The sequence below is a fragment of the Rhinolophus ferrumequinum genome, chromosome 11, assembly GCF_004115265.2.
Source record: "Rhinolophus ferrumequinum isolate MPI-CBG mRhiFer1 chromosome 11, mRhiFer1_v1.p, whole genome shotgun sequence".
NCBI lineage: Eukaryota > Metazoa > Chordata > Mammalia > Chiroptera > Rhinolophidae > Rhinolophus > Rhinolophus ferrumequinum.
Genome location: NC_046294.1, coordinates 82902092 through 82917188, shown reverse-complemented (window position 1 = coordinate 82917188; position 15097 = coordinate 82902092). Strand labels below are relative to the sequence as shown.

The 15097-nt window shown below is 46.9% G+C and overlaps 1 protein-coding gene across 4 annotated transcripts in view; it reads right to left on the bottom strand.

Annotated features, from left to right (window-relative positions):
* Positions 1 to 476, bottom strand: part of TTC12 (tetratricopeptide repeat domain 12) — a 50685-nt gene extending 50209 nt beyond the window's left edge. Inside the window, exon 1 of one of the 4 annotated variants that reach the window (XM_033121376.1) lies at positions 402 to 476. Coding sequence is in view for 3 of the 4 variants with exons in the window: in XM_033121377.1 (XP_032977268.1) it covers positions 271 to 273 (3 nt within the window). In the remaining variant the exon portion in view is untranslated. Of the gene's footprint in view, positions 1 to 270; positions 313 to 401 lie in introns of those variants that run through there. The other 3 variants (XM_033121377.1, XM_033121378.1, XM_033121375.1) reach the window with 3 other exon arrangements.
* Positions 477 to 15097: the final 14621 nt, after the last annotated feature.

Sequence of the window (15097 nt, the reverse complement as noted above, 5' to 3'; positions counted from 1 at the left end):
GCCAACCCCTCAGCTCCCAGGACAGGGGTCGAAGGGCAAGGCCTGGGCAGTGAACCCACTACAAGATGAGGCCTGGCCAGGCTGATGCCATAAATGTCAGGGCGCAGGAGCCCTGCGACACTCAGCAGGAGCTACCGACAGCCCCAACGCGAGCAGGAGCCTCGCAACGGGTTGGCCCCAGAGGTCCCTCCCCGCCCGGCGCAAAGGGGCGGGGCCGACGGCACCGTTGCCTCGCAACCGCTCCAAAGCGTCCACCCGTCCCGTGCCCACCATGGAGGTCCCAGGCCGCAGCCGATACCCTTCCACCTGCTAAGGCCCAAACCAGCATCCTCTGCTCGGCTCTGACGGTCTAATCAGCACCAGGTCCCAGGGAGGACCCCGGACCAGCGCGCTGCACTAACCTGACGCCCCCAGGGTTGGACAGGAAATGGCGGCTGTGCGCGGGTGGACTGACCGAAGCTGGAGCCGGGGCGTGGCCTGGGGCGGGCGTGGCCTGGGGCGGGCGTGGCCTGGGGCGGGCGTGGCCTGGGGCGGGCGTGGCCTGGGGCGGGCGTGGCCCCGCGTTCAGGCCCGCTACCCTCCGGCTCTAGTTCCCCGAGCTCGCCTGTAAGTTCTAGGCAGAGTTGGGGGCGGGGATCCCCGGTGGAGGCCGGGGAAGGACCAGGAAACAAAAGAAGCTCCGAGTGGGCCGCCCTAGTCCGTAAATCAGCGGGGGGTCGGGGGGGAGGGTGGTGGTGTCTCAGTTCCATTAGCTTACTACTCTCCCTGGCCCCAAAGTGGGTAAATCTCCAGTGCACATGGTAGGGACAGGCTTAGGTTTGAATCCGGTTTTGTTTATTGGTAAATGTGAGACCTTCGTGGAGTTATGTAACCTCTCAGATTTTCAGTTTTCTCATCATTATCCAGGGAAATACAAGAGTTAGACCAAAACAAGACATTAAACACATTCACACTTAGAATACATGCACACACCCTTAAAGATTCCAGTTTTTAAACAAAAGTTCAGTATTATGTATTGGATTAAAAAGGAGGGAAGCAGGTTTGGGTGAAAGTCTCATTTTGAGCTTAAGCTGATGTTCAGAAACACTTGAGAATTCTTGGCAAAGTTGTGGGTACTGTATAGAAACCTATTTGGTAGGGACTGAGGAGTCCCTGGGTATAGAACTTACCAGGAGGGGCGAGGGGTCCAGGCATGGAACCCCTCTAGATTCAACTAGATGGATTAGGGGTCCAGCTAGATCCAACACCGATTCTGAGTACAGTCTGTGGACTGTCCTGTGGACAGGGGTCCTGACCTGTAGGATATATGTCTGAGGCCCGTGGAGAACGGGGCTGCTTGACTGAAATGTCCACAAGGTCTTGGTACACATGCAGTCCTGCTTGGGTACCCCCCAATGGAGTATAGCCCAAACGGGCCAGCGCATTCTTCTCTGGGATGCAGACCAGACACAGCTTCTGCAGAATGAGTCCTTTAGCACGTGTGCTGTGGCAGGAGGCAATAGACCTGGGGGACACAGCAGTACAGTGACAGCAGCTGTCCTGGGGAACTGAGGTGCCTAATGAAAAGTAGCAGAGAGTGGAGGTATCTGGCAGAGTGGGGTTGTTAGTGCCAGTCACACCCTGGGAATTCTCAGAAAGACATGGGATACTTTACAGTAACCTTGGAGCCTATGGGAATCGATGGAGACAATAACAGTGAACAGGTAGGTTATTACTGTTAGTATCACCCCCTTTTCCTCTCAGACTTGTGAGGCCTTCAGCACACACAGGCATCATCTTCAGCCTCAGGGTCTGTCTTGTCACGTTGGGGCTGACAGTCTTAATTCCAAATCGCTTACTTCCTATTCTAGTACTCTTTTCACCAAACTCCTGTACCTGGGCTCTGGAGTATGGGCAAGGCATAGGGTATAAAGGAGAGAAGCCATAGGAAGAGTATAAAGCAAGGTGGAGACAAGACAAGGGCCCAGACAAGAGATGGGCGAGATGGCTGAGCAGGAGGGATGCAAAAGAGGCAGGTGTGTTTGCTCCTAGGCCAAGCTGAAATATGAATACTGAGCAGCCACAGACTCTTGCGGCATCCTCAGAAGTCACTTCCATCTTAGTGACTCTTGCATGGGTCTCTATCAAGCCCCAGCCCTATAGATCTGACAGGATAATTAGACTATTGAACCTCTTGGAAGTAGGCATTTTGCTTTATTTTGTCTTAATATTTCCAGCACCTGGTGTTTAGTTGGAGCTAAATAAAGGTTCATTGAATAAGTGAATTAATCTCTTCCTCTGTGTGGAGGAAGGCTCAAATCTAAGTTATTCTAGATGGAAAAGGAATAAAGGAGTTTATAGTTTCTCTACCTCAGGCTTCCCAGAGAGGTGCATCCTGGAGGACATTGTTACAGTCACAAAATAAGTTTTAGGGTAAATCGCATACTTGATAGACTGATCACTTTAAAATGTCACAAGTCCCAGTAAGCCCTGGGTAGTCACTGGACTTTCTACAAAGATTCCAATTTTCCTCCTTCCAGGTGGGATCTCACTTCCCTGTGACCAAGTGATTTGCTTTGTTCAATGCCATATGGGAAGAAATGAAGTGGACAGAGCCTTTAAGAGCCTTTTAAGTGTGTGACTTACCATACAAGCCAGCCCATCCCTTTGCCCCAGCAACCAGATGGTAGAGGCTGTGTCCACCTGAGTCCCCGAGTGAGGGGACATGGACCAGAAATGCCTGTCTACCCTAGATAGACATGTAGCATGAGTGAGCAATAGTCCTTGTTATAATCCACAACAATTTTGGACCTGTTTGTTACGCAGCATAACATGGCCCTTCATGTCTAATACGGCCACTCAGACCATTGTTTCTTCACTTGCTCGGATGACAAAACCTAGAGACCTTGTGCACATGTGTGCATAGGTTATGATCATTGTGATTTACATTTTTAGTGTCCATGTCTGCATTTTTCATGCATATGCAAACACAAAGAGGAAAACAAACTTTTAAAATGCGTGTGACTCACATCTCAAATATATTCCTCCTAGAGAACTGTTATTAATTATACTTTCAGAACTGCTATTTCCACCCGACCCAAATCCCTTGTGTGGTACTTGAGTTTTACTTTTTTTTATGTCCTCAATAAAAATTCGAGAACACTTGGTCACCTTCCAGTGTATAGTAAATCTGAGACTTGGAGATTTTTATTATAAGCTGTCTCTCTTCTCTTTTACTTTGCTCTCCCTTTTGTGTAAACAATCTGAGCTCTTTGCCTTTTCTCATCAATCATATTTTATAAGCCTAGGAGAGATAAAGAAGAAAAGAAAGTTTTTTTCAGAGGACAACTGCATGAGGAATAAAGGGATCCTACCTTTGCCTACTGTAAGTAAAGGGTGTAGACAAGGTCAGCCTGGAGCCAGGAGCCACACAGACCATGAGGACGTCCGGTTGAACAAAACCCTTCACCAGGGATGCTGGGACTGAAATTCATTTAATAACGTTGGCTTCAAGATTTACAAGGGGAGAAAGCTGAAGGAATTCGGTGCTGCTGCTTCTCTCCCTAAAGAGAATTTAAAAATTGCATTTGAGTTTTTCCTCCCAAACATGTCATCATATATATACATATATTTCTTGCCTCTTAGACTCACCCTTTGCTCTTTCAGTTCCCACTTTATTATAGATGAAGAAATAATTTCAGGAGCTAGTCACAGATTTAGTCTGTGTCCATAGGGGGCAAGCGATTCCTTGAGGATTCTGTGTGTAATTGACGACACCACAATTACTAACAACAACAGCAATAACAACAGTCACTAACACTGAGTTGCTGTGTGCCATGCATCACGCTCAGTCCTTTGTAAGTGTTAGCAAACTGAAATCTCTCAATAGCCCTACAAGGTCCTATTCCCATTTCACGGACAAAAACAAAAAACAAACGAAAAACAAAAAACAAAAACTGCAGCCAGGGAGGTGATGTGACTTGCCTGAGGTTGAGCCAAGATGTAAACCCTGGTCTGAGGGGGCCCCTAGCTCGTACTACCCCATCTCACCACTCTCCCCCCTGTGTCAGCCTTTCCTGAGAGCTCTGTTTTCAACTCCTACCATCAGTGAACAGCCCAGGAGCCGCTGGCCCTCCTTTGGCCTTGTGGATGTATAAATTTCCATACAGCGAGCCTCCATCTGCCTCACAAGCTGGTGGAAGCCTCCAAGTGAAGGACGCGTCTTATAGCCAGAGGGCCATGTCCCCCACTCCACTAAGAAAGACAGAGTGACTCCAACAATGTCCTCCGTTGGAGCCTTTCTGTGGATCACAGGGCTTCTCTGTCTAAAGAGGAAGGGGGAGTTGGACATTTATTTAGTGCCAGGTAGAAACTGTGCCCTCCCAACTTTCCCTGGTGTGGAGTAGTACTGCCACCATGTGGGCAAGCCGGCTACACTTGAACAACCATGGTGGTGAAAGACGGGGCTTCATGAGCAGTTAGCTCAGGCGTTTATTTAATGTTTGTTGAGCACCTACTATTGTCATATACTTGGTTAGGCTCCGTCTATTGTTGTTGCTGCTACTGCTGCTGCTGTTCCTTCTCTGGGTAGTCAAGGATTTAGGCTCTAGTGAGTGTTTAACATTTAGTCATCACTTATTTGGGATACTTTCATCTAGGGGTGATTCACACCACTCAAAAATTGTAACAATACATCAGCTTTGTGCAGTGGGGTTTTCTTTGCCTCCAAGGTTTTGGGGAAATGAGGACACTTCAGAGTTACTTACTGACCTGATATGGGCTCCATCTCAATTGTTATGAACGAGTGGGCTATGTGTTTCTAGCAAATGCCTTTGCTTCTTTTTGTATTATCAGTTTTATAGTAGACTAAAAGCATATCATACAAACTTAGAAAATAGAAACAAAAAACTAATTTATGATTTCTTTACCTTGACACCTTCACTATTAACATTTTGATGTATTTCTTTTCTGTCTTTTTTGCAATGATGTAACCATGCTTACATATGATTTATGTTTTACTTTATTGGTATATCTCAATATCATCAGAATGATAATAACTGAGCTATTACATAATTAACATTCTGAGCACCCACGATGTCTTATGCTCTTCAGTAGGGACTTTAAATGTCATCTCATAAAACCATATAACAGTCTTAGGAGATGGTATTATTACCCCCCTTTTAGTAGACAAGACAACTGCGTCTCAGAGGGGATCTTTATATCTCTTGCCTCTCGTAAGTCTGCGTTGTTGCATTGTTTTAGTAACAATCATTTAATACCTGCATTGCATTCCATTTATCCATGCACTTTACTTGACTACTTGCCATCATTTTATATCTTTAGTTGCTCCTAATGTTTTTTTGCTACTGTAAATATTGCTGTGACAAACATCTCTAAATATACTTTTTATATATCTAGGATTATTTTCTTAGGGTAGCTTCTCAGAAGTGTGTTTGTCAATCAAAAGTTTGAAAATTTTATGGCTCTTAATATTTCTGAATTGCTTCTCAGTGGGGTTGCACAAATTTGTACACATTAGCCCTGCAACCAGTAATGTATGAGAGTGCCCATTTCACAGCATCCTCACCAGCACTGCGTGTTAATTTGTTCTAATCTAAGAGATGATAAATGGTTTGATAAATACATCTGTGATAAATGGGTTGCTTTGCATGTCTTTCATTACTAGAGAGGGTGAAATCCCTTTTCCTTCTCAGCACCTGAACTGATACTTTCCACCTCCTTTAGCATAGTCCTAATAAAGTCTCTGCTGTCTTCCCTTCTAAATCAGGGGTTCTTCACATAGAGCCCAGGGTCCCTGCCAGGGATCCATGGGTAGAATTCGAAGGCCTGTGAACTTGTTTGTGGGGGGAAAATGGTATCATTATCTTTATAAATCTTTCACTGAAGTGGCACTCTTCATTGTTAATGTAGGCAACAAATGACCATAGTATTAGCAATAGCTGTGATACCATTTACGCTCAGTAACACTTTGAAATTGTAGCAGTTATTAGACATGCTGCTAAAACTCATGTTTTCATGTGTTAATAAACAAACACATTTGTTACCATTTCACAAATTTGCTTACAAAATATTTTGACAATTATATTTTAATATAGTTGTTTTCCTTTGTAATTCCATGTATTTTATTTTTTAATAAGTACATTAAATTTTAAAATGCTACTCTGAGAAGAGGTCCACAGGCTTCGCTTGACTACCAGAGGGGTCACAGCAAAAATAAAGTTTAAAAATCCTGTTCTACAAACCTTCATTATAGAAGAACTCCAAATAATAAATGTAGCTACTACCCTTCCGGGGGTAGAACTCAATTCCTCTCCCCTTGAGTGCTCATCAGACTTAGTAATTCATTGATAAAGAACATGGAAAGGAAACATAGTAACTCCACAGTGAAGAAACCTATAGACACCATCTTAACCAAGTGACCAAGGTCAACATGAACAGTGAGAAGTCATGTTGATATTGTGCATGCTGATATGATGTGACATTTTTGCCCCCAAATCCATAATCTAGGTCTAATTATGAGGAAACATCACACAACCCAAATTTAGGGACATTCTACAAAATACCCGACCAGTACTCTTCAAAAGCGTCATGGTCATTAAAGATATTGAAAGACTAAGAAATTGCCACAGACTGGAGGAAATTAAAGAGATGTAATGACTAAATGCAACAAGATACCCTGGGTTAGATCCTAGCGCAAAAAAAAAGACATTGATAGAAAAACTGGTGTAATCTAAAAGAAGTCTGTAGTTAATTAGTACTATTGTAACAATGCTAATTCTCTAGCTTTGATAAACCTACTCTGGTTATATAAGATTCTAACATCAAAGGAAGGCAGGTGAAGGGTATAGATGAATTCTTTATACTATCTTTGCAGTTGTTCTGTAGATTTAAAGGACAACAACAACAAAAACAAAAACAAAAAACCCCACTCCTGTCCTAAGGCAGTCTCTCTTCTCAATTTCTAGTTTATCCATCCATCTTTTCATTCATCCATTCAACAAAAACATATCAAATAGCTACTTTGTGACATGGGGGGATTGGGTAGGGGTATGAAGACAATGATGAGATGACAGGAGCTTAGTCTTTCATGCAAACCTGTAAGTCCTGCAGGCAGCGAAGATGCAATGGTATGAATGCCCCAGTGGAGATTTCTACAGTGCACAGCATAAGCATAGACGAGGAAAGAGAAGTAGAAATTTGCCAGGTGAACAAGACACTGTAGGCAGAATGGAGAACTGGTATGAAGGACAGAGGTGTAAGAGCATGGTGTCATCAGGAAACCATGAGAAGTTCAGTCTTTTAGGAGTGGGCAGTGTAAGGGGAAATTGTTCTCAGTGAGGCCAGAGAGAGGCAGGTGCAAACATTCCAAGGATTTAGATTTTTATTATGTAGGTGAAGGGAAACAACTGGAGTGTCCCGAGGAAGTCAGTTACAGATTTGAATTACAGAAAAATAAGTTCTTGCTGTGATGAAAGGACTGGACCGAGGTGAGGGCTCTCTGGCTGTAGGCGCAGGAATGACCCCAGGCTCTTCTGCTTTGAGTCCTTACTCCTGTTGTGACCCCCTGGTCTGAGCCTCATTGCCTGCACCGCTTCCTTCTCCTGCTCTGCCTCCCTACCTCACAGTACCCATGAACCTCAGATCAAGTGCTTTCCGGTGGAGATGCCCTCTGCTCAGCTCTCACCTCCTGACTTCCTACTCCTGTGGTGTGTGCTCAGCTCCCAGGCCTCTGTGGGTAAGGAAGCACATGCAATTGCAAGAGCACATTTGGGAGGCGATGAGGGCCTAACTAGGTCAGTGATTGTATGGATGGAGAGGAGGAAATGGATACGAGAGATGTTTATTAGGGCAAATCAATAGAAAACATTGATTAATTGGAAGTGGGAAGGGAAAGAAAGGAAGGATTTGGGGGTGCTACTGGCTATCTAGCTTAGGGAAGTGAGTAGATGGCCATGTTATTCTCTGTGATTGGAAACAGAGGAGGGAAGAGAAATGAAGAAAGGGATAATGAGAAGCTTTAATGAGATTAGTTCAGGGTGCTGGAAAAACAGTTGTTTATCCACATGTGGGTTTGGGAAGAGAGTTTGCAATGGACATAAACATATGAGGTTATCAGCGCATTTCTAGCATCTGGTATCAACAGGATACATGTAAGCATTAATATATACATACATGACTGTTTCTGTTAAGCCAACTTTCATCGTGAGATGTAAGAAGCATTGGACTTAGAATCAGATAGGTCTGTATTCAAATTCCAGTTCTGCCAGTTACCACCTGTGTCAGGGTTCTCCAGAAAAACAGAATCAATAGGAAATAGGCATAGATATTGATGTAGATAAGATTATAGATATGGAGAGAGAGAGAGAGAGAGAGAGAGAGAGAGAGAGAGAGAGAGAGAGGGGCAGAGAGACAGAGAGAGATTTGCTTTAAGGAATTGGCTCACACAATCCTAGGGGTTTGCAAGGCCAAAATCCGCAGGGCAGGCCGGCAGTCTGGAAACTCAGGTAGAAGTTTGCAGTCAGCTGCAGTCTTGAGGCAGAATTTGTTCTTCTTCAGGAAACTTCAGTTTTTGCTTGAAGGCCTTTCACCTGATCGTATGAGGATACTTTCTTTTACTTATAGTCAACTGACTGTAGATGTTTACCACATCTACAAAATACCTTCAGAGCAACGCCTAGGTAGTGTTTGATTAAATAACTGTGGAGAAGGTCAAGATCTGGTTAAGATGGTGGAACAGCGAAACACCGTGCTTGCCTCCCCCCACAACCACATTAACATTACAACTAAATTATAGAACAGCCACCCTTGAGGACCACTGAAGACTAGCTGAGCGGAACTCCTATAACTAAGGATATAAAAAAGCTATGTCAAGACTGGTAGGAGGGATGGAGAGGCAAAATGGGCTGGTCTCACAGCCATGTACGGCAGTTAAGAATCAGGTGGCATATCTTGGCTGTGGAGGTCCTCTCTGAGGAGCAAGTGCGGGGAAGAGGAATTCACACACATCTGGCTGTGAAAATCAATGGGGATTCTGTCCAGGTGAGATGGAGGGCAGCTGGAGTCCCAGATCCTTTAAAAGGGCCTGCATACAAATTTACTTGCTGATGGACTGACTTGCTCTGAGCTCCAGTGCTGGGGCAGTAGCTCAAAAAGTGCCAGGGACATATGAAGAGGAACTGAATTATCTGGCTTCAGGGCTAGGGCTGGAGGGGCAGCTCTGGCCAGAACAGAAATGCTGGCAGGCGCCATTGTTTCTTTGTTGAGCCTTCTCTGCACACAGAGGGCAGGCATAGGCAGGCACCAAGTCTGCACTTGCATCAAACTGGCTAACACTGCTCACCTCACCCTGGTGATTCCGAGAACCTGCTCCACCCAATTGGCACACAGGTCCAAACCTCTTTCAGCATCTGTTCCTCACAAGTGGCCAGCCTTGGTCCATGCTATGGACTTCCCACAAGTCTCTGAAAGGTCCACAAACCTCAAACAAGCAGCAGCTGGCTTCGGCATATCCTGTACCTGCTGTTAAGCCGTCCCAAGCCTGGCACTAGTGCCAGCCAGCTCAATTTGCAGCATAGCCTCTCTCAACCACCTCCAAGCCCAGCACAGGTGGCTAGCAACCATAGATCACTTTGTAGCTCCTACCAGGTGGCCCCAGTCTGGACACAAGCAGTGGCTGACCTGGGCCTGCACTGGAGGCCCTCCTAAGAGGCTCCAGAAACAACATACCTGGTGGCCAGCTTTAGAGCACACCAGAGCACCACCCACTTTGCTCCACAAATGACTGGGCGGACTCATCAGACACCAGAGCCCCTGTTAATGCGAATCCCGCTGCATGGGGTCAGCCCCTGCACAACAGTTTCTATACTGTAGCCTTGGCCAGTCCTCATAGCCAGTTGGCATGAGGGTCAATTCTAGGCACTGATGTGCCATCAGCAAATCCTACCAAGTCCCGTTCCAAAACAGATCTTGAACCTGGTCACTTTCCATTGCTGCTACTATCTTCCTAACATAAACCACCACTTCTGTGGGGCTGTGAAGGAGAAGCTAGAGGTGAGGTCCTTGGGAGGCTGCTATCTCTGTGTGTTCTACAGCCAAGGCTCTGGCAGTGGGCCTGAGGCTGTGATTGGTCAGCAGGATGCTGATGGTCAGCTGGACTTGAGTGGAGGAGGGCAAAGATGTATTGGAACTCCCTGAGCCCCTTTGCATTTGTTCATCCCTGCATGTGACTGCCAAAAACCCTTAAGAAAGTAATGGACACTACATCAGTTTTGCCTTCAAATCACACAGTTCTTTTGGCCTACCGGAACTGGAACCATCCAAGAAAGAGGATTATGGGAAATGTAGTTCCCAGTGTAACCAAGTTGATGGAGCGTATTTCTGTCACACCATTCCCTGACCGCCCAGTCAAAAGTAGCCACCTGGTCATAATCTATTGCATCACCCGATTTTAATTCTCTGTGTGGCACTTATTGCCAGCTGCTGTTGTTGAATTTGCTTACTGTGGTATTCCCCACTAGAAATTTAACTCAGGAGAGTATAGATCTTGTCTGTCTTGGTGCCCACTTTATATCCAGGGCCTAGAATGGGGAGTGGCCCATGGTGTTGAAGGAATGTTCCCTACCACCTTGACTTTGACAAGTCCCTATTTTGAATCTGTTACTTACAACAACCTACTTCCACATGCTAATTTCTTTTATTAAATAGGAATTAATAAGATTCTTTTGGTTTCAAGTTAAAAAAAGAAAAAATCCTACCCAAACAGACTTAAGGGGTATATATTGGTTCATGGAATTGAAAAGTCCAGAGATTTTTTTTAGGCACAGCTGGATCCAGAGGGCTCCAGAACCACTGAGGTTTGTTCTGCTTCTTGTGCATTGGTTTCAGTCTCAGGCAATCTGTCCCCTCAGGGTGGCACCTTTCCTCATGGGTTCAGTAAGAATAGAGCTCCTTTTTGCCAACAGTTTCAATAAACGTCCTGGGAGTAGAAGGGGGGAGTAGAAGCCTGTCTCTGCACCTGACCCTCCCCGACCCCCCCCTCAAATAAACTGAGGCGCTCTTGAGAGAAGAAAGGAAAATGGATGCCAGCTGGGCAAATACATTTGTTCACTATGGATTTGATGTGAGGATCAAGAGACGATATTTTCAAGTTTCTGCCCTCAATGATAGTACAATAATTAATATTGTCATGTAATTATTATTACTTCATGAAAGCATTTTGTACATTTTGTATCATTATCTCCCTCAGAGTTCATTAGATGTAGACAACCCCATTCAGGAACAGAGACAGGAGAAGCGCTCATTTCCCCGGCCCTGGGGGAGGCAGCGGCTTTGTGTCTGGGCAGCTGGGTTGGAGGGAAGACCTGGCCCTCCTGCGGTTCTCATGATGACCACTTGGTGGCAGCCTTAGCCCACTCTGCACGCTTTGCATCGCCGTCCTATTCTGGCTCGCCTGCTCACCTGGGCTTTCCCTGGAGCCGCTGGGTCCCACCCTTCCTTAAACCTCCTGCCTGAGACTTGCCTTTATGCTGGGGATGGGAGCCCACATGTGGATGGATGCATTCAAAGGACTTCAGTGATGTGCCAGGGTTTCAGAGTGGAGGCAGGGAGGCTTTGGAGAGTCTGGAACATCTCTACTAGGCGTTTGCAGTACTGGCAAGAGGCTGGATGTGCATTTGATAAACAGCTTGGGCAAGGGACTCCAGTGGATGTTTGCCCCATTCTGGTTGCCCGTCACTTGTCGAGCATCCTTGTTCTGTGATGGAAGTTCCAGCTTCTGAGTCCTACCCCCAAAGTTGAAGCCTGAGAACTCCATTCCCCAGGCTTCTTTGCAGCTACCTCCCAGGCATTAGAACCAGGTGCCTCTCACCAGGAGAGACCTTTTGCCCACCAGAGCACCACCCACTTTGCTCCACAAATGACTGGGCGGACCTCAGCAGACAGCAGAGCCCCCGTTAATGCGAATCCCGCTGCGTGGGGTCAGCCCCTGCACAACAGTTTCTATACTGTAGCCTTGGCCAGAATCCATTTTTCTGGCAAAGATAGTGGCAGAGGCATTGGCTTTATGTGGAGGTGGGCGGGGGGGGGGGACCGATAGGTGGCAGTTGGAAAGTCAAGTGCTTGGCTCACACGTGGCATTGTCGCGGGGCAAGTGGTCAGTGATAGCTTTCTCATCAGGCCAGTTCTGCAGTATTCTGGGCATTGCTTTTGGAAGCTTGGCCTTAAGCCATGTTCTCTGTGCCTCTAATGATTCTGTGAACCAGCCAATATCCTGTTAGTAAAATCCTGTTTTGGTTTAATCAACCAGAATCAGCTTCAGTTGCTTACTAAGAACCCTGACTAATGTAAGTACTAATGCTGATTTATCACACGTCAAGTACTAGGCCTCTTTTACATTTCAAACAATTTTATGAAGAATTCTATTTTTATAGATAAGACAAACATACTCAGAGAGGTTAAGTACTCTTTGCCCCTGGTGCCAGAGTCCAATGCAAGATACGTTGTTCTTTGGAGTCTGATCTTTCCAATGTGCTGGGCTCTCTGCAATGGGGACAGGGACATTATCTGTCACATTTGTCACTGTACCCCCATTACCCAACATAGTGCCTGACACATAGTAGTTGCTTAATAAATATTTGACCTTAATAAACACTGAACAAGTGAGTCAATGAAAATGTCACGACCTTTTGCTCTTGGAGTGTAGCTGGGCTTGGAGTGTCTCCAGGGTGGGGGTAAACCCTGGTAAAATGGCAGGTGAAATTCGTCTTTGGAAAGTCTCACCTCTGTCCTTAGAGCCCCCGTCCTCAGCATCCCAGGTTGCCTTGCTGCCTGGGCTCCAGCCGCTCCGTTGTAACTTGGTTAACAGCCTGTCCCTGGAAGGCGAATTGGAATGATGGCTCTGATCACGTTGACAATGTGCTCCTTCTGCATGCAGTGCTCCAGCCCTCGGAGGGGGCATACAGCCACTGCTGTCAAAGGCAGCTGGAATCTGAACAGAATCATCTATGCACATGATGCATCAGCCTGCTCTTCCGACGCTTGAGCAGTGACCGCCCAGCCTCTACCTAAGCACTCGACTGTGGCTCTGAGACAGTCATTTTCCTCTGGTGTGTGTAAAGCCAGTTTCTCTGCATGTTGGTCCACTAGAGCCCTCAGGAGAATTACATATAAAGTTCCCTTCCTTTTCTAAAGAAAACCCTGCAAGTGTGTGAAGGCAGCCATTTGAAGTCTCCTGTATTCTGCCCCACTGGCATTCCACTCTGCTCCCAGGGTTTCTTCCCCAAGCCAGCATGCACACTGCTCTCCATCCTCATCCCCAGACATGGCTTTGAGTTCTTTCGCCCTCCAATGGTTCTGTTCTGGACAAGCCCCACAAGCCGGCACTTCTTGCCTGTGAAATAACACCTAATGCGGTCTGCCTAGAGCAAGGCCGAGTGGTGGCTCACACGTTCCTTGCTGTGAATACCTTATGACTGGCATCAAATTCTGGCTCTGCTTCTTACTGGCCGTGTGACTTTGGACAAGTCATGAAAGCGCTCTGTGCCTCAGTTTCTTCATCTATATAATGGGATTAATAATATCTATCTCACAGAACTATTATAAGGACTAACAGAGTAAATAGTTACGTGCTCAGAATATTGTCTTATATAGTGTTATAGGGATGTTCAGTAAAAATATAAAACTAACAATGTCAATTTCACAAATATTTTTGAATGTCTACACAGCATCACCTCTCATACTGAGTTTATAGGCAATTTAAAACCCATAGTCTTTGTTCTTTCTCTTTCATTTAAAACAAATATGCTCTGCTGCTGAGCCCCACGACCCATGTGCTCCGGCAGTTGGATTTCCAGAGCGCATACAGGAGTGTACATCTGTCCCTGTGACATTACCTCATCTCAGCTGCTCCTCGCCTCAAACGGCGGGGCTCATTTGGGATGCTAAGTCTGCCTTCCGGCGTGCGTGGTGAAGTGTGCTGAGCCTGGGGAAGTGTCTTGCTGACATCCAGCTGAGCGTCTACAGTGCTTCCTGTCTGTCCCTGACATACAGCAGAACCTCCTGAAGGAGCATTTCCCAGCCCTTAGCTGGCCGGGCTGGGCCCTGCGCCCCACAGTGGACGCCTTGAAGCAAGATGCTCCCCAGCCACCCTGCCAGTGTTCCGCACGTGCTGTCGAAGGGCCACTTACAAGGAAATCCACCGCCCCAGACCTGAAGCCTCTGGATCTCTGGGGCTGGGATCCAGGAATATGCAGTTTGAACACGTTGTCTCAGGAGACAGAGGCCTGATGCAGGGGACGAGGGAGGAGCTTGGCCGAGTGTGACTGGGGACCGGAGCTGCCCCGACTCCCCAGCCCGGGCCTCACGGCGCTGTGGTGGCTGCACGCAGGAGACCATGTCCTCGTCTCAAAGGACCCACTCTCTTTCCTCCTTAACATGGAATGTGGCAGGACTTGTGCACTGGACCCCTGCGCTCCAAACTGTGGCTCCCTTGGAAAGATTCATCCCGTCAGCCCTCGAGACCTTCACACCTTTGTTCCTCATGCTCACTGCCATGTTTCCAACGGGCTATTGATGGCCATCATGACAGGAAGCACTCCTAACAGACAGACCCCTGTGGGTTACCTTGTTCTGAGCTGGGGTCGACAGCCAAGCACCTGGGTTCACCTGCTCAGGAAGAGGAAACAGCACGGTGCCGTCGCCTGGAAGGCCAAACCACGACACCTCGAGCTGGCGACCAGCAAACCCTTCACAGATCACACCACTCTGTTCTCCTGCCTCTCGTTTGCTCTTCCCAGCCTCCCGAGCAGAGGTTTGCCCCCTTAGTGAGAACACCAAGGGAGGAGGGTCCCTGGTTTTGGGGTCCTCCTTGTCCTTCAGAAACCATGGCTTTGAGTAACAAGCAAGGGGTAGGTCCAGTAGCAATGTCCTCACCTTTTGGGGCCCCCTAACCTATGTCTTCCCAGCCTGCTCTATCATGGAAGAGCTGCTCACTGGCTGGACATTGTCATTAGGAAAGAGGGGACATAGTGACCCATGATGAGTGGCTAGGGCAGGCAGAGCAGACCCTCTCCAGCCACATGTTAGCCCTGGGACTAGACCC